The sequence below is a fragment of the Aspergillus udagawae genome (assembly GCF_001078395.1).
Source record: "Aspergillus udagawae IFM 46973 DNA, scaffold_1, whole genome shotgun sequence".
Classification (NCBI taxonomy): Eukaryota; Fungi; Ascomycota; class Eurotiomycetes; order Eurotiales; family Aspergillaceae; genus Aspergillus; species Aspergillus udagawae.
This window is the reverse complement of record NW_025091264.1, coordinates 2,187,995-2,211,057: the sequence shown is the minus strand read 5'-3', so window position 1 is coordinate 2,211,057 and position 23,063 is coordinate 2,187,995. Positions and strand designations below refer to the sequence as shown.

Genomic DNA, 23,063 nt, shown 5'->3' with positions numbered 1-23,063 from the left:
CTCCGCCTCAGGATTGATGGCGTCTGCGCCCGAAAACCGAGAGCTACAGGCAACTACCCCCGGTGCCGAACAAGACAACGATCCTACACCAAGCGACAAGAAGCCATGTAATGGATCGCCTGTTCACCCTATTCCACAGTTGCAGGGCCCATTCGAAGAGTCAATCTTCGAGGCAAGCCAGAAACAAGAAACCCAATGGATCGTCAATCTTGACGCCCAGTCTCGGAGAAAAGAGCTGCTTGAAAATGACGCGTATGAACGGCTTTGTGGGAGAAAATGGCGCCAACGAGCTGGCGAAAGGCAAGTGATTCCATAGGACCACATTAAGGGCACTTCCCTTACCGTCGACCAACAAGCTAATGGGCCACAGATATCATCCTCTGTGGAAGTTGATTTCTCAGCTCTCATTTGGAGTGCATTTGCTGGCCAAAGGATTGGCGAAATCCAACTTGGAGGTTTTAAAGATCCTCCAGCACCATGTGGATGAGCTTGACGGATTCATTGAGAGAAATACCGAGGACTACTTCATCATCCAGGTTGACGTGCGCACAAGGATTCAGTATCTCAGCCTGCCCCTCCAGAATTTGGATGTTTTCGATGAAATGTTGCAGGACCGCAACTTTCGCCTCGCTATGATCGAATACAATGAGAAGATCGAACATGCAATCAACCGATTTACCATGGCAGTGAAGGACTCCCTCAAAGACATCCAGAAAGGAAGAGAAGCAATCGGTGCTTTATGGCATTATATCGGACAATCTGCGAAAGAAAATAGGCCCCTCCCCGGTGACTTAGTCGCTCTCTATAACGCTATGCTAGCGAATACAGAAGGCTGGAACACTGCGCTGTCTAAACTTAGCGGAAAGGGAATGGCCCTCGAGTCAGCTCTTGCACAGCTCGGTTTGGCCATCACCGAGATGCAACGGCGCATAGGGGTTGCAAGCAGGAGAGATGTGGTTGGTATCCCGCAATGCAATTTCCTCAAAAGTCTCAGTAGGGATGGAATGTTGATTTTAGTGCTAGGTGTCGCTGCTTCAGAATCCCAACAGACCTTTCCACCACAGATCATCAAAGAAGCGTTTCTTCGGAAAAGCTTTATCCATCCGCGCATCCCTCTCCTCTGTCTCAGAGAAGCCACTACCTTCTGACCCAGATACTTTAGCAGCAGTCGATCCGCGCCCCATATCCAGGCAGACGCAAGGTCACCGAATGCCACTGAAGAGCGTTCCGAACCTTCGAGCTGCCAAAAGTTCCGAAGAGTTTTCATCGAAAGCGGAGGGCCAAGGCCGCGCCAAATCCGTTCACGGTACCCCTGAAAATCGGGGCTCTACCACTTTTCTTCCTAGGATACAGAGAAGCCTCAGTAGAAGATTTTCCAGGGCTGGACTCGCGTCAAAGCAGGGCGCGAGTGGAGATGTCGAAGGGACGCCGAGCAAACGACCCGCCACAGCTCCTTCCAGATCGCTCAAATCTCAAAGCACTTTTCTGGAACAACCTCAAAGCATGAAGCACGATAATAAAGATAATGACAAGGACATGAAGAATTCAACAGTCCCGCTTCAGCGAAAGCGTTCTTCCGAGGCCGCGCGCTTGGTTAGGCCGGACACCATGAAAAATCAGTTTTTGCACTTCTTCAAGTCGGACAGAGTAGTCGAGGCTTGGGAGAGCGCAGCGAACAGAGAGAAGAAGATTTCTCGCTCGGTGTCCCAAAAGAAAAACGAGGGTCCATCGAGCGTGTTCCGTGCAAGGGCTACTGATACCTCTGATATTCCTGGCTCGCGGACGACCTTCTTTGAAAAGAACTTAGAGCAACAAATGGCCTGGCTGCAGGAAGGAACCGAAGTACTGAACACATATTCGTTAAAGCCAAGACGGGACGTTGCTCCTAGAATTCATGTCCTCTCCGTACATACAAGCCTGATTCAAGAATCAGAGGAAGAACATTACTATGGCGATGAGATCAGGGAGGATTCGGCCGGAGATGGTCAATCAATAATAACGGCCCTTCCGGCACCACCCACGGTGAGCACAGTCACCGCCATTCAGTATCATTCCTATGTAAAGCTAATTTTTGCAGATCCTTGAGAGATTCCCTCGTGTTCCATTTGCGTCCGGATGAGAGACGCAATGCCCACACTATGTTCTGTTGTTATTGGAGTTCCAGCACGTCCCGACATGTGTGCTTTGGACTCGATTGGGGAATTGCTGGCCTCGATCATCACTGAAATCAATGGTCGAGGGCAGATTCCTGAAACTTGAAAAGGAAAGATAAGCTCGCTGTGCAGGGGTCGCCATTGCCTACTACTAGTAGTGGTGTACCCCCTGGCACAGAAATGCCCACTAACTAGCTTACACGACCGAATCGTTTCTAGCGGCCCGTCGTACCCGAAAGCAAGCCCGAGCCTGGCTTGCATCATAATGAGCCTGTTGCAGGACTGCTAAAAGTCAAAGGGGTCGCATCTTTTATATTCAGCCTTGTCTCTGCGCAGGTGGCCAAGAAACTGAGACTTGCCATTTTTACGCTTGCGATCGCTATCATCAATTACAGCAACGAACCGGCCGTATTTGTGGAACAGACATGTCTCAGCTCAAGTAGTTGTCAATCCATATAAGGTCTGAGAGTTGGACGACACGGTGAATCGAAGACACAAAATACTTATACAATCATAGGGTGAAAAAGGACTGAGGCATAATGCATTCTTCCCTTGTGTTGCATAGCTCAAAGATTCCAGAAACCCAAGCATTATTTTGAAGACAGGTAGTAGCAAAGAAAAAGAAGGGAGGGGGAGGCTGAAGCTGTCTTTCAATAGTAATTTGATAGCATATAAAACGCCACTGGAACCGAACAAACTGGACAGACTTCTACCACGATCGAGGATGAGGTGTCCTAATACACATGAATCGAGCAGAGCAGGAAAAGAAAAGAGGTCGAATTGCAGGTTCAACGGCACGAGGTTCATGGCGTCAGTTACTTGCAGCGTTTCTCAACAATATTGGGGCCATGCTCATCGTATTCCTTCTTTGAAATCCACATTTGATGGAACGTCCCCAGACTGGCAAGGATGCTGCCTCCGACCCACGAACCAAACTTCCGCTCCGCCGTGTTTCCGGACGCAGAGATCCTCACCCTTGGTCCAGGATAACTCTGCATAAGCTCCTGGTTCAAGCGATCGGTGAAGCCATAGAGCAAGCTCGATGCGCCTGTGACGACGACATTCGCCAGGAGGTGGGGACGGACATCGACATCGACGCCGTTCAGCGCAGCCTTAATAAGTTCTGGCACAGTCTGCGCCTGAGTTGGAGCTGGGAACACCGACTCTGGGTCTGGAATGGCCGCCTTGGCGTCAAACAACGACTCAACCACCCTGTACCGGTCGATCCCAAACACTTGATTATAGCCATCAGGGAACTCAAAAGGTCTTCCAGGACTGCTCTTCGCAACCTCCTCATTGGAGACGCCGTTCGGACCGGTAGCGGAGAGTTTATTGGGTCCGGGCCACACCTGGACAACACACTCCTTGAACTCAGACAACGATCGTTCTTCCATGAGAGTGCGGTAGGACGCATCTGGTGCCTTATCAGATGGGAATGTCTTGTATTTCGCTTGCGCGGGCTGTCCAGCATCGACGGCTGTCTTAGAGGCGATGAGATAGTGCGGTGTGATAGTGATCGGTTGTGGTGAGTTGGTCTTGAACAGAGCGCGGAGTTGCGATGAAATGTAGTCACCTCCGAGGGGAGAGTGTTGAACACCGCGCTTCAGTATCATTCCATCGTGGACCGGAGTCACAGAAATGTTCGAGGCGCCAACATCAACGACCAAAGCAGAAGCCTTACCGGCAGCGAAGCTAGAAGCGACGTAAGCACAACGATCAGCTAAGAGAATGAGTGTATAGGACGATGAACACGTACGCTGCAAGAACACCACTTCTGGCCAGGTAAAATGCTGGCGTCCCCCACTTCTCCATCGCGATTTCGACGGTCTTCTCCCGCGCTTTCGTAGGATTCCAACCGCACTCCGTCATGAGGAGGGGGCTGTCCGCAAGAGGCTTCTCCTCGGTTTCCACACCTTCCATTTCCGAAGGCAGTTCGCCATTGGGGACATCGTTCAAGCCGTTCTGAAAAGGATTTCCAGCTTTTGGTCCAGTCAAGCGCGATGTAAAAGAGTACTCCCACACTTTCTCCGCCATGTCCCAGTCCTCCACAACACCGTCCCTCCCCATCGGATTATGAATTGACAACCCGGGCCGGGGAGTAACGAAGATGTCATCGCCAAATATAAGTTTCTCTTGCGCCTCGTAGGTGTACTTTCCATAGTATGTCGGAATCACCGATTTCGGTGTATCCTCTCCGGCAAATCCTGCGCGCGTTGTTGAAAATCCTGGGTCAAGAACAATGGCCGATATCTCATCTTGTACGCAAATCGCAATCAGCATCCATCGCTCTAGATATAGCCGACAAGGTCCAACATACCTCCACCGTATTCGGCAGTCGAAGGTGGAATTGAAGGGTTCATTTTGGTATTCGAAGGGGTACAGCCTGCTTAGAAGTCGAGGCAGATTGTGTCCAGCTTCTTTGGCTGACAAGTATCACTGCTGAAGCTGATAAGGCCACCAAAAGATATTGCCAGGCCTTCCTTGTAAAACAGTCCCAGCTCAAGATCGGCAGTTGTGTAGATTGGTAAAATGTTACTGTTAAGGTCTTATTGTTGCGGCGCGGCGGCGGAAATCCTAAGCAGCGTGCGGGCGCGAAGAGCGGAGACCAACCACAGACAGCTTCGTTGGCTGCATCATCACGCGGTGGCCAATCTAAGCTAGTTTTGACATTCTTCCATCTTTTAAATCACCCATTCTCCGCCATTTCCGTTTTATACTCGGTTACACACACACTATTATCTGGACATCATGGATACAGACATCAGTCCGAATACTGAAGCGATTTTTCGGCCGGTCAAGAGAAGGAAGTTCTTGCGACGCCGGGAGCTCGAGCCTGAAGATTCACAAGAGGAAGCGCACGTCGCAAATGCGAACAGCATTCATGATAACGATTCATCCGCATCTCAACCTCCTTCGCAGTCAAATGATACAGTTTCATCGACAGATCTTGCCCGTTTACGACGTCTTCAGCGAGCTCGCAAAGGTGGCATTGAATTCTCCAACACATCTCGACAAAGCATGGATAAAACAGGCAATCAAGCTGCGGTGACGACAGTAACAGCTGAAGATCTTGAGAATGAGAAGATACGAGCTATGTGCGATCGGTTTACAGCATACACCGGCCAAACTGTGGATGCTGACAAGCATATGTACGATTCCGCATAGTATTTTACAGTGTGCTGCGTGTGATAGAGACTAACAAGATAAGGATGGCTTATATAGAGACCGAAATGGCTAAACGACACAGACAGCAGATGCCCGCCAATACTACTGATTCGAACATTTCTGCAACTAGCCAGGCAAGCTCCGATGGTCTTTCGACAACTGTGGCTTTGCAGCGCGAACCAGCATCTCTGGGTAAACTGCACGAGATTGATCTTGGGCAAGAAGCAAAACTACAGAACATCGCTCGGACAGAAGCTGCGACGAGGAGACTTGTGGGAGATGATCGTGGCGCATCGCCAGCCCATGAAGACCCTACTTCTAGTAGCGCTGCGCTAGGGAAGGATGGCAGGCCGTGGCGCAATCGGAAACGGCGAAACAGCGAGGATATCGAAAGGGACAGACTTGTTGAAGAGGTTCTGCGTGAAAGCAAATGTATGTCTTATGTACCCGAACTCCGTGTGGTTTATCGGCCCATTTCTAATATGTTCATTCGTTTTAGTGGACGTTTATGATGAACCTGAAGAGGAAGCCCTGTTAGACGATCAGGCAGCTGATGATAGGGTCGCGGAGCAATTTCGAAGGGAGTTCCTCGATGCCATTCAGTCTCGTCGCCGCGTGACACGAACAAAGAATACAAAGACCGCAGCGAAGCCCGAAGTCCCAAGGGGTCCTAAATTGGGCGGTAGCCGGAGCGCAAGAGCGGCTATGCGTGAGAGACAAGAGAAATCAGCTGGTCGAAAGTGATATCCTTTGTTATTACTATCCTTTGGTGGGAACGTAACACTCCCCGTTCTTTGCAATCATACAATATGTGGGAATATTGGAGATTCTACATAGGAAGTCCTTCGTGTTATCTGTGGCCCCAAGGTGGACCACTACCATAGCCATGAGACGGCTGAATTTCATATTCAGAGACATGCTTTTCATCTTTTTGACGGGCTGAGATGAGGTAGTTGCATTCTTCGGCCTGCAAAATCTGTGGTAGTCGTGGATAAGTGATTGATGGGATGGCAAAGCTCACTTGCAATGCTTCTCTACTCCATATCAACTGACCAAGCCCTCGACAATTCACGTGTTTCTCTGATCCAGACCAGCATTCCCTGTGCTTCAGCCACCAGGACCGCCCAGGCGGGTCGACAATCAATCGTCAAGTCTCAAATTGAGTGAAGTGGGGTGCTTCATAATTCGCTTATCCTCCCCCCTTTTTCCTTTTCGGTCCCCTATAAGGCGTCGAACTTAATTTGTTCATTTCACCACCAACAAAATGACGTGACGGACCAGCGACAATGCTCGCATATAGTTGTGCACAGCCAGTGGCGGAGGAAGCTCGATCACTTTATAAGAGAAGCTGTCTATGGTTCAGCATATTATATGTGAATCAAGCACGAATCATTCCTTTGGAGTTACGGGGCTCTTATAGTAGCAACTACAGTCACTGCCATTCATTACTCAACTGGAAGGGCAACACACTGATTCATAGGAGAACAGTGCGCGCAGGAAGCAAAACTCGGACGGACTTGGATACACAAGAACAGGTACAGGGCACACCTGGTATTGTCAATTGTCTAAGGACGTGAAGGAAATCAACTTGAAAGGAATGTGAGTTATACTCGGGTTCGAATTGCCTAAAGATAGATACAGGATAAAGATGAAAGGACTTGAAATGTGCCTTAAGCGTCCACTCTTATTAAAACCCGAGGTAATCCATTTCCCTGCCGCAATTTCTGTAACCCATGACCTTGGTGAGGTCTTACATAGCAGCGTAACTATTCCATACCTAGTAGTGTCATATACATAAATCATATCCCGCCTGGTTCGCAGGTTGCAACAACCAGACCACAAATTTTAAACGTAGAAGACCTTCGATTTCTGCTTCTTGAGATATGTTTTGGTTTCTTGACGAATCTGCGCGTCACCACACGTGCTGCTCGACTTTATATAGCTTATGCAGATTCTTACCTGATTCGGGTTGGAGACCCAAGAATTGAGGAGTACCACTGTTGATATTCTCGTATTTTGGTTCCTTGAGAGGAAATTGGCACATTGGCACTTCGTCTGGTAAAGATCAAATGGTATCCTCATTGTGCCGACCTCGAACTAAAAAGGCGTTGAGAATAGACAGGCAACAGATGTGCACACATTGTATGCACCACACACGTAGATGCCACGGGTAAGTACCAAGTCCTATTGTAGGTAGTACAGTCTGTATGGAGTAGAGAGAGCGGGGAGGTAATTTGCATAGCTGCGGCGCTACTGGTGTCCTATGGTCTAGGTATGACACTACTGTGTACGTACTTAGTCGCCTGTGGCGTGGCGGACCTGAGGTGGAGTGGTTTAGCCCAGTAAAATACTAGTATAGGCTACGGAGCAGAGAACTATTTTTGCAACCATCAGCACAGAATAGTGATGCTTGCTTCGGATACCAAACGATACCTGGCTCTTAAGCAAGGTTTATAAGCCTAGTAGGGCCATCATATTGTCCTTTGATTTACAGCAGATAGTCAAATAGTCACCTTATGATGACAATCCCTGGTTACCTATTTAACCTTACCAGAGGGCATTCCCGTCCCTTGGTAGAGGGTACCATTAATTGATTATTAGCACCTTACTGAACCTGGGATTAAAATAGCAGTCAGACGCCTGGAATGCCATGCACTCAGTATCTGTAAATATCTATCTCCGTACCTGCCTAGACTAGAGTCTAGACTAAGAAGAATAGCTCCAAGTGGCGTCACTCAGGAATATGACCCCACATTAAACAAAACGTTAAACCAATGAACAGTGGCTTTACAACGGACTATGAAACACTCAGGGGGCAGAGTTGTCAGAGCCTCGAACCAACCGATGACCTCCCTGGTATCTTACTGGCCCATCTCTTCATACGCCCACAGCAAATAATCCCACCCAAGCCAATAGATAGCAGATACGGAAACACTGATACCCTCTAACTGGCCAGATTGATACGTTGCTGTGCACGCCAAACGGAGAGAAAGATCTGGTCCTTTTGGGTCGCATGGGTAGATAATTTTGGCCAAGAATACTCTCTAAGAGGTAATATAATTAGACTACCTACGGAGTACTAGTATTGTTCTGGAATAACCCATAATAATAGGCCTGTACAGAGTCCTCTGTACTACTCTGTCCATCCCGTCCAAGTCCAACCTTCATGGCCCATGAAGCTGTCTAGCCCCATCTCGAAGCTTTGCTAATCTCTGTCTGTTATTTCTCTATGTTCTCCTGTCTTTGACACTTCACTCTTTCTTTATTTGCCTGACTCTTTTAGCTCTGTTCTTTTTTGACATTCGTTCTGCATGCCAATCTTTAGGCAGTAGTCTTATTATTGCTCAGCAACAAACGATAATCAGCACTCTCTCACTCAAGCCTGACACCCGCACAAACACACTCTCGCTTTTGAATTTTCTTTCTTCCCTCCCTGTCTCCTGACTATTCCCGTCTCCTATTGCCTATTGACTTGTCCTTCTATCTTTAAGTCTTTCGTCTCGCCTTCTCGACTTTACGGAGTCCACTTTTCTCTCTTTGTCTTTCCCAACTGGCCTTGAGGAACAAAGAGAGAAAGAGTGATTCCAAGCGTAGAGTGCGGGAGAACTCACTGCTTGTCAGAGGGGCATGGGAACTTTCTGATATTCTAAAGAAATCACTAACTTACATGTTGCTCGTTGGTGGCCTCTCTCTTTCTTCATTCGTCAGTGAAATTCATAACCGGCACCAGTTAGCAGAGCAGTTGTGTTTTTCGAGATAAACCATCCGAGACAGGTTGACCCTGTTGTACGCTCTGATTCGACCAACTTTCAGTCGCAGCTCAATCGTTTCAACATTAGCAGAGCTATATATACTTGCTCTTTTATCTCCGGTCTTTCGCGGATCGGACTAATACCTGTCGATCGTTTTGGTTGCAAAAATTGATCCTCGAAGCGTCTAAGCCACCTCACATTGATGTTCTTTTAGCTCAATTGGACGACTGAAGACTCAGGACTATCAGATCTCGAAGATGCGGATCCTCTCCTTTCCTGTGCTCGCATCGAGCTTCTTGGTCGCTCGCACTCTCGCAACGGACACAATCAGTACTAACGAGGTATCGACTTGTTTGACTGGCTCCGACGTTGAAGTCAGGGAGCTATCAGTCACCTACACTCGCTCCACGAGAGAAGTCGTTTTCAACATTGACGGGACAAGCAAGAAAATACAAAATGTTACTGCATCATTGACAGTGACTGCTTATGGCAACCAAGTTTATTCGAAGGATTTCGACCCTTGCAGCTCCGATAATTACGTCGCGCAACTCTGTCCTGGTACGTATCATCCTTCTGCGGAGGTCGTTTATCAGTATTCGCTAATAGATGGACAGTCCCCGCGGGCTCTTTTCAAGCCCATGGAACGCAGCAGATCCCGGAAGAGTACGCCAGCCAGATCCCTTCAATTGCCTTCCAGATTCCCGATTTGGACGGTCTCGCCAAGATTCAGCTGAAGTCCAAGGACGATGGGGCGGAGGTTGCTTGTATTCAGTCTGGGCTGTCCAACGGCAAGACGATGCAAGTCCAAAGCGTCACCTACGCCGCGGTAGGCGTGGCAGGCGCCGCACTGGCTTTGAGCGGACTGTCTGCCCTGGGCACGGCTGGCCACACCGGAGCGAGTTCGTCTAGTCCCAGTTTCGGCGACGTGATGGGTTGGTTTCATAGCATGGCTACCAATGGCATGCTCAGTGTCAGCTATCCACCCATCTATCGCAGCTTCACCAAGAACTTCGCCTTCAGTACCGGCTTGATCCCGTGGGGTGACATGCAAACGGCCATCGACAATTTCAGAGCATCCACCGGTGGCAACCTCACGCAAAATAGCTATGAGTTTCTTCGCAATGCCACTTTGACGTACTCGGACGGTTCCTCAACGAATACAACCTCGAAAGTCAAGCGCGGACTGAATTTGATCGTGGGCGCTGTCGATCTGGCCACCAGAGATCTGTCGGGTTCTTTTAGTAGCGACACCACGTCGAGCAATTCGACTGACGGCGATGAGAGTACCTTCCACAAAGCTGTTTCTGGCATCGAGGCCTACGCGGAGCAGCTCACCATTCCCCAGGCGAACACATTCATGACAGTCCTGCTGATTTTTGCCATCGTCGTCGCCGCCATCGCTGTGGGTATCCTGCTTCTAAAGGTCATCCTCGAACTATGGGCTCTCTACGGATCGTTTCCTGAAAAGCTCAAAGACTTCCGCAAAGATTATTGGGGTCTTCTGGCTAGAACAATTACCAATTTGATCCTCATTTTGTACGGCGTTTGGGTGCTGTATTGCATCTATCAACTGACTACCGGTGACTCGTGGGCTGCAAAGGCGCTTGCAGCCGCCACGCTTGCCGTGTTCACAGGTGTGCTAATGTTTTTCGGACTTCGTATTATGCATCTGGCTCGAAAATACAAAAAATCCGAAGGTGATACCGCGGCATTGTACGAGGACAGAGAGACCTGGCGCAAGTACAGCCTCTTTTACGACAGTTACAAAAAAGACTACTGGTGGCTTTTCATCCCCGCCATTGTCTACATGTTTGCCAAGGGCTGTGTCATTGCCGGGGCGAACGGTCATGGACTGGTTCAGTCTGCAGGTCAGCTGATAGTCGAAGCTCTTATGCTGGGTCTCCTGCTGTGGAATCGCCCATATGTTGCCAAGTCCTCCCAATGGATCAACATAACGATTCAAGTCGTTCGTGTCTTGTCAGTTGTTTGTGTCCTGGTATTTGTTGAGGAGCTTGGCCTTTCGCAGACGACAAAGACCGTAACCGGTATCGTCCTCATCGCAGTGCAGTCTGGCCTTACCGGCATTTTGGCGATTCTCATTGCGGTCAATGCCATCATCATTTGTGTCCGTGAGAACCCTCATGCTAAACGGCAGAGAGAAGCTGGTAAGTTGGGTGTTCATCGTACGCAATTTGTCTCGTTTCGTCGGATAACTGATGTGTCCTTTAGAAAAACTGAACCGTGATATGGACGATCTTACTCCCCTGGATGCTCGAGAATCCCTTCTCATGGACAACCCGCCTCGGAAAGATTATGCGGAGATGAGCAAGTTCAATTTCACCGGCCCTTACGAACCCTATAGGGATCAGAAACTTCCGCAGCCACAACACGGCCGGATGGGGAGCACAGATCGTCTGGTAGAGCCTGCCTACCATCTGGATGATCAACATGGCCGAAGCTTGAGCCGTGAAAGTCGTCGAAGCAGGGACAGCCATGGCTCCCCTGAGCGACACCACGCCACTACCCCGGGTTATGGCTTTGCTTACTAGATTTCCAAATCTGATCGGATTTATGATACCACATTGTTTGAATTTTGTTCATATACTTCGTTACTTTCGACTTCCCTTCAAAGCCTTCTGTTGGAGCATAGACAGCAACCCTTCTTCCAGAATTACTTACAGCTCTTCTCCTTGCTTCTTCTTGGCCATGAATCTTAGCGCATTTCGAGCATATGGAAGGTAAATGTTATAACCACCTTCTGCCATTTCTTGCTTCCTATCCATACCTATCCTTCGCCTGTGCCAATCGTTTGTCTCATCATAGCCAGCCACAGTATTGCCTTAGATTATCATTCTTGTGATTTATTTTTGGCTATTTTGTCTAGAGGCAGCAATCTGGAAGATCAAAAGTTGTATGTCTCAAATAGAAACACATGCCCCGGTATGTGCCTTATGTATATATCAAACCTATTTATTGTATGTTCTGGAGTCCATCACATTGCAGTTACCAAGATACCGTGAGACCAGCATACAAAATCATGGCGCAGTTTAGACTCAATGGCCTTTTAGAATACATCTGAAGTAAAAACGGAGACCAATCATAAAACTGACTGTAAAGCCTCTAAATAACATGCAGAAATACCGTCCACTCATTTTGTCCCTTTTGCAATCACCCTTGTTTGCTGAGGTAGAAAAGCAGACGACTGGGATTGCGTGGGAAAGACTGTCACTGAATCGACCGGAGACTCGTGTTTTCCGCCGGGAGAGATAAAGAGCACGAAATCAAAACAGATTTTCACTCTGCGGTACGCAGATCGGAGGAGAAACCGAGCACATATCCTTGAGGGGACCGAAGCTGTTTTTAGGCGAAGACAGGAAAATACGAGACAAACGGAAAAGAAGCATCACGGAGAGAATGGAAGCCAGATATCAAAGAAATGAAACTGAAGGAAAGGCGAGAGGGGGGTAAGTAAGAACCGACAATGATCACGAGCTCCAATCCTATCCACGAGAGTAAGGATGGAACCCCCGATGGCCACCGCGACCTCCGCCACGATAGTTTGCACCGGGCTTTCCAGCATTTTTAGGGCCCGTTGGGGCGTTGGCGGGCGCAGCGCTCGGAGTTGGCTGTGGCGTTGTTCCTGAAGCTTGAAGTTAGCTATATGTCACGAATACACGCCTTTGTTGATCGGATTAATGCATGTAACGAGAGAAAAAGAATACGTACCGCGTCCAATGCTGCCTGCTCGGTTCATGCCTTGAGGACCAGTGGGGATATTGGGCTGGGGGACCTCGTCGTACATGCCCTCCCATGACGTCGGACCGCCCTGTTGATACGGCGAGAATGCCCGGGACTCCATGACCCGACGTTGTTGCTGCTGCTGCTCGTATTTCTGCTGCTCGAAAGCGAGCTGCTCATGAGCATTATAGCCCGGTCCGCCCCGAGCGCTCGAGTAGTTTGTGCCCATGTTCATGTTGCCAGCGTTGTTGCCCATCTGGCCCTGCATGGCTCCCATGTTGTTTCCTTGAACCTGGTTTTGCATCTGTTGCATCATTGCAGGGTTCATCATATTCTGCATTTGTGGGGTCGAGCTCTGCGATGGAGGACTCAAGCTGCCCGGCTGCTGCGGTTGCTGCTGCTGATTGTTGGCCATCTGCATCTGCTGCATTTTTTGCATCTGTTGCATCTGCTGCATCATGGCCGGATTCATTGCTCCCATCCCCATGGCTCCCATTCCTTGCCCCTGAGCGGCTGCAACCGCCATCTGCTGCTGCATCAAGGCGAAATATTGCTGCATACGTTGCCAATACTGTGCCATCATCTGTGGTGTCAAACCTGCAGGCATACCAGCCTGCCCTTGCATTCCCTGTTGCTGCTGAGAACCATCGACGCCACCATGACCTCCATCGCGGAAATCTCTGCCGCGCCGGTTCCTGCGATCTTCCTCGTCGCGTAGATTGCCTCTTGGCTGAGCTTTCTTGACTTCAATCTGCTTCCCACATATGGCCAAAGGGCGGGACAGAGCAGCCTCGACAGCAGCTTCACTGTCAAACGTCACAAAGCCGAACCCACGAGGACGTCCGGTGTCCTTGTCGATCATCAGGGTAGCATCAATAACACGGCCGAATTGCGTAAAAAACTCCTTGAACTCCTGCTCCGTTGCCTCTTGGCTCACGCCACCAACAAAAATCTTACTCGTCTTCTCCTGTTCGTCACGGGGGATTGCACGCTTAGGGTCAATCTGCCGGCGCGTTAGCATGCGGTCGATCCGTTTTGATCACTTTTGGTGTATGTGGTAGAATAGACAGAATATGTGTCTTACAATTTTCCCATCCAGGTAGTGCTCTTTGACCATCACTGTGTTGACAGTCTTTGGATCCTTGAAGGTCAAGAAGCCGAAGCCCCTAGAGCGACCAGTAGCGCTGTCCCGCATGACAGTACATTCTTGGACCTCACCAAATTGGGAGAAGTAGTCCTTCAGAGACTCTAATCATTATGTCAGACTGCTGTCAGAGACTTGAGTAAGCTGTAATGATATTAAGACTCCACGTACGGTCTGTTGTCTCCCAGTTCAAACCACCAATGAACATCTTCCTAATCAACCAGATCATCAGTAAATGCATCCATCTAACCAGAAACAATGCACTGCCAAAACTGATAGAATCAAATGAAGAAATGAGCGCAAGAAACAAAGCAGGATAGGATCCCAGAACAATCGTGATCAAGGACTCGTTGATGGTAGTCCGACCGGTATTGTTATTGTCTGCAAACGCAGTGCACAGTGCTGCTATCCGTGATATTTTAACGCAGATACCGTAGCGCTCCCTTGAGCACCAGTAGCTATGGGATTGAATATATGCAGGGGTTCGAAAATGAGTTGCGACAGCAAGCGGGTTGCATTGTACTGGCGTGCTCCGGTAACGCGAACAAGTGCGCAGACTCGTTTCACAGCCAGCTCGGGAATCGTCCATGACATGCATACATTGACTGTGATTGCCGTTGGACAGAACTGCTCAGGGTGAAAAGCAGGCATCTCTAGTCGTCGACATCCACTGGTTTACGGGATAATCCAGCGGGAGTAGAGCAATAGAAATATGCTCCAAGGCCGAGTGGCATGAGTCGTGATGTTGATAGAGGGACCACAGATTGAAGCGCGAGAGGCGGAATATAGACAACTGAATCTCTTCTTTTTTCTGTCTGACCAATGACCCTTCGACTGTCTGTCTAATAGGGTCGAAGCTAGGTAGTAAAACTGTTCGATAGTGATCCACCAGACAGCCAAGGCTTCTATTCCTTGCTCTGCTCTATCAAGATATATCGACACGAAGCTATCTGATAGCGTCTGTACTAGTAGTCGCTCGCAACAAGGTCTCGTAGTGTGTGTGATATCTTTCTCTTTGTAAACTTCATGTCGATGTTGACTCGACCATACATATCTCCCTTGAGCCTGGTCTTGGAGGTAACCACGCACTCATCAGACCGCCCTTTATAGCTAAATCTGACGCAACCGAATGATATCTCTGTCTCTGCCCAGAGACAACTGGTGCTTCGTCCCCTTCCGATAGATGCGAGCCGCCAAGTTGGAGGCTAAGCCGATAAAGTTCAGAGATTGTCATCTTTCGTCTCTCTCACCACGCTGACACAGTTTGAAGCGTCTCCTACCCCACAGGATCGCCTGGTCCAACTCATTGAATGGAAAGGTATCTCGCGCAGCAACTAGTACTAGAGCGTGATAGCCTAGTGCGCCGCGAGTCGACGTGAGAGCGAATGCATCAGAACGGCTATACACGTACGATGGCAACTTGCGAGCCCCGAATGTGCTCACTGTGCTCACTCACTTGTTCCAGTAGACGATATGTCTGGTCTTCGACGCAATGGTGTAGACAATAGATGGGAAAATCAAGGGGAAAATATATCCAAGATTGTGCAAAGTAAAATATAGAGAATTACTTACCCATCTTCCTTGATTCCGGTGCCCTGAGGCTCTTGTTCGGTCGTGGGAGCGGCAGTAACAATGGTAGTGTGATTCGTATCATACATGCCAGAGCCATTTCTTTGATGTCCTTCATACGAATACGCGTAGGAATCCGCGGCATGAGCGTCTTCTGGCTCTGACTTGAAATTCTCTGCAGTTTGTGTCGCAGGGAAAGTCGTTGCCTGGGGAGGCGCGAGCGAAACTGTAGAGTCGGAGATCTTGGGAGCTGAAGACGTCTGATTCGTATTCTCATCCGCGTCGTACCTAAAAAGAAAGAGTCAGGGAACGCCTCGAAAATCATGTGCGAACAAGACTCTTACAGATCAGCAAAAAGATCTTCCTCTACATCCCCTGGGTCGGCCATATTGAATGTATATTACAAAATTGGATAAAGCCTTGAAATCAGAAAAGTTGCCAAGTTGTCTGTTTGAGAAAATAGAGAACAGTTGCGTGAGAATGGAAGCAAAGCTATGTTAGTGAAGCTGATTTGACTGAGACTCAAGTCAAATGAAGTTGATTTGGGATTAGTTAAAAGTGCAACGAATACTCGTTACGTTCGATAACGGAAGAGAAGGGAAGGGAAAGAAAAATGAGGAAGAAGGGGAGATCAATCGATAGCGAAGTGGAAAGGAAGATATTGGAGCGGGTTGAGTTGTTGAGAGTGATGGAGGGAAGAGTGGAAGAGGTCAAGAGAGGAGACAGAGACAACCGACCGCCAAAGATCCGTCAGCATTAGTGGTAGCATTATCCCGTACAAAACTCTCTCCCTCTCACAATTGCTGGAGACATTATATACCTCTCTCTTCTTAATAATACCATAATGGCCTTCTTCTGCGAATAATCATAATCATCATCAAACCATCTTGCGCCCACAATTGCCGTTGAATTCATTGAACAAGTCATTCCAGCACCCCAGAGCATTGCCGCATCAACTGTTCCCGTTTCCCCCGCACTTTCTCCCGACACCGTACAAAGTGCTTCCGATGACCTTTCGTATCCCCATTCATCGAACCAATTCCTATTCCCAGACAGTTCATGACGATGGCTGCTAGGAAGGGCCAGCAGCAGGTATGCAATGTCTCTCAGCACAGTCGTTATTATCGCGCGAGGCTGATCGAGAACTGATTGTAAACAGGAGATGGTTCAGGTTGGTTCGTACCTCAATAGTACTCCATGTCTCATATCTCCGAATTCAGTGGCTGATATAACTCGTCGTTTGCCTCATGCAGATCGTTCCGAGTACGTTCCAAAGTCATTTCTTAACAGAGGTTGCCTCCATCACGTTTGAGCATTAATAAGTGCTCTTTCACTTGTTTCCTTTAGTTCTTGCCCAATTGCTGACCTTCCCTAAAGACGGGCTGGCTCTTCGTTCTGGAAAGGCAGATCGGTGTCTCAACCTCAAGGACCTTCAGCTACCCCCACCACAATTGTTGGCGCTTCATACTCTCATGCGAATATCTTAAAGTTTGTCTTCTCTAGTCTAGTCTGTCACGGCCTATGAACTGACCAAGTGCGACCTTTGAAGAGGCATACCACAGCAGCAAGCGCGACCCCGTACACCTCCAAAGTCGTCATCTACCCAATCGCAGCATGTCTCCCCATCTTCTCATCGATCAGGGACATGGGTCACGTCTCCGCGTACCTCATACTCTAGCCTTGTGAATCAAGGAGTCGACTTATGGCACCCCGACTCTGCAGACGGGGGGAGTGACAACACTGACGAGGGTGATGAGAATGATATCGTTTACGATGACGATGAGGACGAATTTGGCCTTCCCAGCATTGCGAGTATGCGGAAGAAACAGACCAAAAATGCCATGAAATCTCAGCGCAAAACATCTGATTTGGGTAGCGCTGTGCGTGCCAACAATTCAACCTTGGGAGTCAACTTGGCGAACAGTAGACAACGTGCAAACAGTTCGGATATCGCCGAGGAGCGCGGAGTGTCTATGTATCCAACGACGAGAAAGAGTGAGGGCAAAATCCTGCGGCCTCAGTACAAAGACATCCTGAAAGGTACTTAGTCTCCCTAGGAGCAACTCTCGATCAGATGCTGACTGTCGCTGCTTTAGATCCCGCGAACGCGTTAAATCTTATTGATCATGCACCTCCGCCGAAGAATGGGTCGCCAAAGGAGATGGAAATATACTCGAGCAGAATCTCAAGGATCAACAAATTCAAACGTCTACTTCAGACTAGCACCGTTTCCTTATCAGATTTGAGAAATCTGGCATGGTCTGGCATCCCTGCTGAAGTTCGCGCCATGACCTGGCAAATCCTGCTCGGTTATCTTCCGACGAACAGTGAACGGCGAGTTTCTACACTAGAGAGAAAGCGCAAGGAATATCTCGACGGAGTCCGACAAGCTTTCGAACGCAGCGCTACCCCGGCTCCCGGCAATCCACCTGCTTCCTCCGCATGTCGCGGCAGAGGCCTGGATGAAGCGATATGGCATCAAATTAGTATTGACGTTCCTCGCACCAGCCCTCATATTCAACTCTACGGCTATGAAGCTACACAACGCTCCTTGGAGCGAATCCTCTATGTCTGGGCCATCCGACATCCTGCCAGCGGTTACGTACAGGGAATAAATGACCTTGTCACTCCATTTTGGCAGGTTTTTCTCGGTATGTACATGACGGATCTCAATGTGGAAGAAGACATGGATCCAGGCCAATTGCCGCGGAGTGTGCTTGATGCTGTGGAGGCGGATTCATTCTGGTGCCTCACGAAACTTCTTGATGGAATTCAGGATAATTATATATATGCTCAACCGGGGATTCACAGGCAAGTGAGAGCTTTGCGCGACCTGACAATGCGTATCGATTCTACGCTCGCCAAACATCTTGAAAACGAAGGAGTCGAATTCATGCAATTCAGTTTCCGATGGATGAACTGCTTGCTGATGCGGGAGATGAGTGTTCAGAACACCATACGGATGTGGGACACCTACATGGTATGTTCAATAGTCCGAGCGGCGCTCGTACCATCGGAATCCTATTAACTCATTGCCAGTCTGAGGAGCAGGGCTTCTCGCGCTTCCACGTATATGTTTGCGCAGCGTTTCTCGTCAAGTGGTCAGAGCAGTTGATCAAAATGGACTTTCAGGTAGGTTCTGATACCACTCATATCTAGAATCCCACCGATATGCTAATTTTGGGCAGGAAATCATGATGTTCTTACAGGCACTTCCAACAAAGGACTGGACTGAGAAGGACATTGAACTCCTGCTCAGTGAAGCCTTTATCTGGCAGAGTTTATTCCAGGACTCCCGTGCGCATCTACGCCCCGCTGGCGACCGATCACCTGAGAACGGCTTGCAATGACAACATACATTATTCAATTCCGCCGTCAACCATGCCTCAAATAGAATGCCCCTGCGTTGCTGGAAATACGCTTTGCCCCTCATCCTCGCCGAGATCGGGGCTCACCTGTAGCGGACGTCTCTTCCGGGGTTCGCATCCCAGACGAGACTCACTTCACCCACTTTTTTCAGGTCCATCTGCAGGGCCACATATCGTCTTCTCACCGCTTGCCATCGTCTCAGAGCATCAACAACCCTATACACCATATCTCACCTCCGACAAAGCTCATTTGGTGGAGCTTTTCTGTGAGAGAACCGGTCAACTATCTGGAAATATCTAATAAGTTTTCGCGCTTACTATAACGATCTCACAATTTAGATCCTTGCCTCCGCTGCGCGGCCTTGTTAAATGCCGCATCTTATTGCGGGCTAATCCATGGCTTAATTCTCCGGAGAGCCTTTCTCTTTGTGCTAGTAGCATCACATATGTCCATGCATACTCTTGGACAAACATTTGCTCAGCGATGTGATTTTTACCTGACCCCGATTTAGCCCGGAGAAGGGGCTCCTTAAGAGCCAGACGCATCTCCGAATTGGTCTGCGAGGGAGTTTAGTATGTCGCTCGACTAGGTTGCATCTAGACATTGGGTTGAACTTGCTGAAATAGCAAAAGGGTTCCGCAGAAAGACCTAGAGCACAAGTAAAGGCAGAGAGCCCTGTCCTGACGTGGATGTGAACAGTCCGATAATAGACGCCCCTTCTGCTTTGTAAATAATTCCACAGGCATTCGAAGCATATTAAGGGCTCACTTCCCCAATGCTGAGGGTTACATTTAACACGTCCCCTCCCGGAATGTAGTACATAACTTCTGAGAGTGATTTAGGAGTCATGATCTAATCACTCATAATTTATACAATTTATTTCTATGTCTCAATCTATCCCTTCTTGTTGCTGGTATGCCTGTGCTATAGTTACTGTTGATCTTGGTAGTGAACTAGTGGATGCCTCAAAATGCGGAGATCCTGATAAGATAAGCGGATCGGAGGTACTTTGTTGCAGGCATCGCCACCCAAAGCTCTACAGTCTTGCATCAAATCACAATTTACATTGCCTTTTCTGTTTGTTTTCATCTCTTAGCCAGTTTATCGTTGAGCTTCGGTCGATATGTCCTCAGGTCGGAAGGATTTTTTGAACCAACCTGCGCCCGAAAATTATGTCGCGGGTTTAGGTAGAGGTGCGACCGGCTTCACCACCCGTTCTGACTTAGGACCTGCGCGTGAGGGTCCTACGCCTGAGCAGATTCAGGCCGCTCTTGCAAAAAGAGCGCAACTTCTCGGGGCAGCTCCCCCAACCGCATATGGCGCAGGACGCGAAAAGGGTGGACGAGAAGAGAAAGAGGAAGAAGAGGAAGACGAACGTTTCCAGGATCCGGACAATGAGGTTGGGCTTTTTGCCTACGGGCAATTCGATCAAGAAGATGACGAGGCGGACCGCATCTACAAAGAAGTAGATGAGAAGATGGATAAGCGCCGGAAAGCAAGAAGGTTAGTACATGCCTCCCATTCCGGTACCTTGGAGATGCGTTGTTCATCGGGTTTACCCCCCGTTGTTTGGACAGACGACCGACTTGATTCCTTCGCCACCTATAGGGAAGCCCGAGAACGTCAAGAACGTGAAGAATACGAACGCAAAAATCCGAAAATTCAACAACAATTCGCCGACCTGAAGCGCTCACTAGCCTCTGTTTCAGAAGAGCAATGGGCCAATCTTCCGGAAGTCGGAGACCTTACGGGGAAGAATCGAAGAGCTAAGCAGAACCTACGACAGCGCTTCTATGCGGTACCAGACAGCGTTATTGCGAGTGCAAGGGACTCAACTCAGTTCGAAACCACCATAGCCGATGACGGCACCCAGACGGATGTCCGTGGAGGCGAGGCGGACGGTACGATGACGAACTTTGCGGATATTAGTGCTGCCCGTGATAAGGTGCTTAAGGTCAGACTTGATCAAGCTGCCCGGGGTTCCACTGCTGATTCTTCCTCCGGGAGTGCGACCAACATCGACCCGAAAGGATATCTTACAAGTCTGACGCAGTCGGAGCTGAAAGCCGGCGAAGTCGAGATTGGTGACATCAAGCGAGTGCGTGTCTTATTGGAATCTGTAACCAAAACGAATCCTAAGCACGCTCCTGGATGGATTGCACTTGCGCGATTGGAAGAACTTGCTGGAAGAATTGTGGCCGCCAGGAACATCATTGCCAAGGGTTGCGAACTATGCCCGAAGAGTGAGGATGCGTGGCTCGAAAATATTCGTTTGAACGAAGGCCACAATGCCAAGATCATCGCAGCCAATGCAATCAAGAATAATGATCGTTCCACAAGACTTTGGATTGAGGCCATGAGGCTGGAGTCCGACACTCGCGCCAAAAAGAATGTGCTTCGGCAAGCCATTCTCCACGTGCCCCAGTCTGTTACCATCTGGAAAGAAGCCGTTAACCTGGAAGAAGATCCCGCCGATGCACGTCTTTTACTGGCGAAGGCAGTCGAAATGATTCCTTTGTCTGTTGAGTTATGGCTTGCTCTTGCCCGTCTAGAAACTCCTGAAAATGCACAAAAGGTTCTGAATGCCGCTCGCAAGGCCGTCCCTACGAGTCATGAAATTTGGATCGCGGCTGCACGATTGCAGGAGCAAATGGGCACTTTTGAGAAGGTCAATGTGATGAAGAGGGCAGTCCAAGCGCTGGCAAGGGAAAATGCCATGCTTAAGAGAGAGGAATGGATCGCGGAAGCGGAGAAGTGCGAGGAAGAGGGAGCCATTCTCACATGTGGCGCAATCATCCGCGAAACTCTCGGATGGGGGCTTGATGAAGACGATGACCGCAAGGATATCTGGATGGACGATGCGAAGGCCAGTATCGCCAGGGGCAAGTACGAGACCGCAAGAGCAATTTATGCTTATGCGTTGCGTGTCTTTGTCAACCGTCGATCTATTTGGCTCGCGGCTGCCGACCTGGAGCGTAACCATGGCTCCAAAGAAGCTCTCTGGCAAGTCCTTGAGAAGGCAGTGGAGGCATGCCCTCAAAGCGAAGAGCTGTGGCTCCAGCTCGCGAAGGAGAAGTGGCAAGCCGGCGAGATCGACGACGCTCGACGCGTGCTCGGGCGGGCTTTCAATCAGAATCCGAACAATGAGGACATCTGGCTCGCTGCTGTCAAATTGGAAGCGGATGCGGACCAGACAGATCAAGCTAGGGAACTCCTCGCAACCGCCCGACGGGAAGCTGGCACTGACCGTGTTTGGATCAAGAGTGTCGCTTTTGAACGGCAACTGGGCAACATTGACGAGGCGCTTGATCTGGTGAATCAGGGGTTGCAGCTGTATCCCAAGGCCGATAAACTTTGGATGATGAAGGGGCAAATCTACGAATACCAGAATAAATATCCACAAGCCAGAGAGGCGTACAGTACTGGTACCAGAGCTTGTCCCAAGTCGGTGCCGCTTTGGCTCCTGGCCTCCAGACTTGAAGAGAAGTCTGGTGCCGTTGTCAAGGCTCGTTCAGTTCTCGACAGGGCACGCCTTGCCGTCCCAAAGAGCGCTGAGTTATGGACAGAGAGTGTCCGTGTGGAACGGCGTGCAAATAATATCGGACAGGCCAAGGTCTTGATGGCCAAGGCTCTGCAGGAAGTTCCGACCTCCGGTCTACTATGGAGCGAGAGTATCTGGTATCTCGAGCCTCGGGCGCAACGGAAGGCCCGTAGTTTGGAGGCGATCAAGAAAGTCGATAACGACCCGATCCTCTTTATCACGGTAGCCCGTATATTTTGGGGTGAGCGTCGACTGGAAAAAGCCATGACGTGGTTCGAGAAAGCCATCGTGTCGGACAGCGATCACGGCGACGGCTGGGCTTGGTACTACAAATTCCTGCTGCAACATGGTACAGAGGTTCGTTCATCTTCGTCCGTTTCTGATTTATTACCATCATGTCTTGCGACTAACGTGACTTTTCGTACAGGAAAAACGAGCAGACGTTGTGGCCAAGTGCGTCTCGACTGAGCCCAAACATGGTGAGGTTTGGCAGTCTGTGGCCAAGGATCCAGCCAACGCACGCAAGTCGACCGAAGAGATTCTCAAGATGGTTGCAGACCGTCTCACACAGTGAATTAAATGTACACTATCCCGTTTTATTTTATTGCATTGTTCAGCGGAGACATTGATGC

At 49.3% G+C, this 23,063-nt stretch overlaps 7 protein-coding genes across 7 annotated transcripts; 5 read left to right on the top strand and 2 right to left on the bottom strand.

Annotated features, from left to right (window-relative positions):
• Positions 1–16: 16 nt before the first annotated feature.
• On the top strand, positions 17–2,119 carry Aud_000726 (uncharacterized protein; the record flags this gene model as incomplete). The annotated part of the gene is made up of 4 exons (XM_043286230.1): positions 17–252; positions 371–956; positions 1,024–2,022; positions 2,078–2,119. 4 exons carry the CDS (start codon positions 17–19, stop codon positions 2,117–2,119), a joined length of 1,863 nt encoding a protein of 620 aa, XP_043142165.1.
• Positions 2,120–2,968: 849 nt separating this feature from the next.
• Positions 2,969–4,513, bottom strand: Aud_000725 (actin family protein; the record flags this gene model as incomplete). Its single annotated transcript, XM_043286229.1, has 3 exons — positions 2,969–3,845; positions 3,910–4,408; positions 4,471–4,513. 3 exons carry the CDS (start codon positions 4,511–4,513, stop codon positions 2,969–2,971), a joined length of 1,419 nt encoding a protein of 472 aa, XP_043142164.1.
• Positions 4,514–4,901: 388 nt separating this feature from the next.
• Aud_000724 (telomere length and silencing 1 family protein) lies at positions 4,902–6,062 on the top strand (the record flags this gene model as incomplete). The annotated part of the gene is made up of 3 exons (XM_043286228.1): positions 4,902–5,302; positions 5,362–5,750; positions 5,818–6,062. 3 exons carry the CDS (start codon positions 4,902–4,904, stop codon positions 6,060–6,062), a joined length of 1,035 nt encoding a protein of 344 aa, XP_043142163.1.
• Positions 6,063–9,327: 3,265 nt separating this feature from the next.
• On the top strand, positions 9,328–11,619 carry Aud_000723 (transient receptor potential ion channel family protein; the record flags this gene model as incomplete). The annotated part of the gene is made up of 3 exons (XM_043286227.1): positions 9,328–9,628; positions 9,685–11,235; positions 11,300–11,619. The coding sequence occupies 3 exons, from the start codon at positions 9,328–9,330 to the stop codon at positions 11,617–11,619; spliced, it is 2,172 nt and encodes a 723-aa protein (XP_043142162.1).
• Positions 11,620–12,570: 951 nt separating this feature from the next.
• On the bottom strand, positions 12,571–15,909 carry Aud_000722 (heterogeneous nuclear ribonucleoprotein HRP1; the record flags this gene model as incomplete). The annotated part of the gene is made up of 6 exons (XM_043286226.1): positions 12,571–12,710; positions 12,797–13,811; positions 13,893–14,056; positions 14,124–14,164; positions 15,525–15,809; positions 15,866–15,909. 6 exons carry the CDS (start codon positions 15,907–15,909, stop codon positions 12,571–12,573), a joined length of 1,689 nt encoding a protein of 562 aa, XP_043142161.1.
• Positions 15,910–16,586: 677 nt separating this feature from the next.
• Positions 16,587–18,871, top strand: Aud_000721 (GTPase-activating protein GYP1; the record flags this gene model as incomplete). Its single annotated transcript, XM_043286225.1, has 7 exons — positions 16,587–16,613; positions 16,681–16,784; positions 16,899–17,009; positions 17,071–17,561; positions 17,618–18,501; positions 18,561–18,653; positions 18,710–18,871. The coding sequence occupies 7 exons, from the start codon at positions 16,587–16,589 to the stop codon at positions 18,869–18,871; spliced, it is 1,872 nt and encodes a 623-aa protein (XP_043142160.1).
• A 1,142-nt stretch (positions 18,872–20,013) lies between these two features.
• Aud_000720 (U4/U6-U5 snRNP complex subunit PRP6) lies at positions 20,014–23,005 on the top strand (the record flags this gene model as incomplete). The annotated part of the gene is made up of 3 exons (XM_043286224.1): positions 20,014–20,393; positions 20,499–22,788; positions 22,859–23,005. The coding sequence occupies 3 exons, from the start codon at positions 20,014–20,016 to the stop codon at positions 23,003–23,005; spliced, it is 2,817 nt and encodes a 938-aa protein (XP_043142159.1).
• Positions 23,006–23,063: the final 58 nt, after the last annotated feature.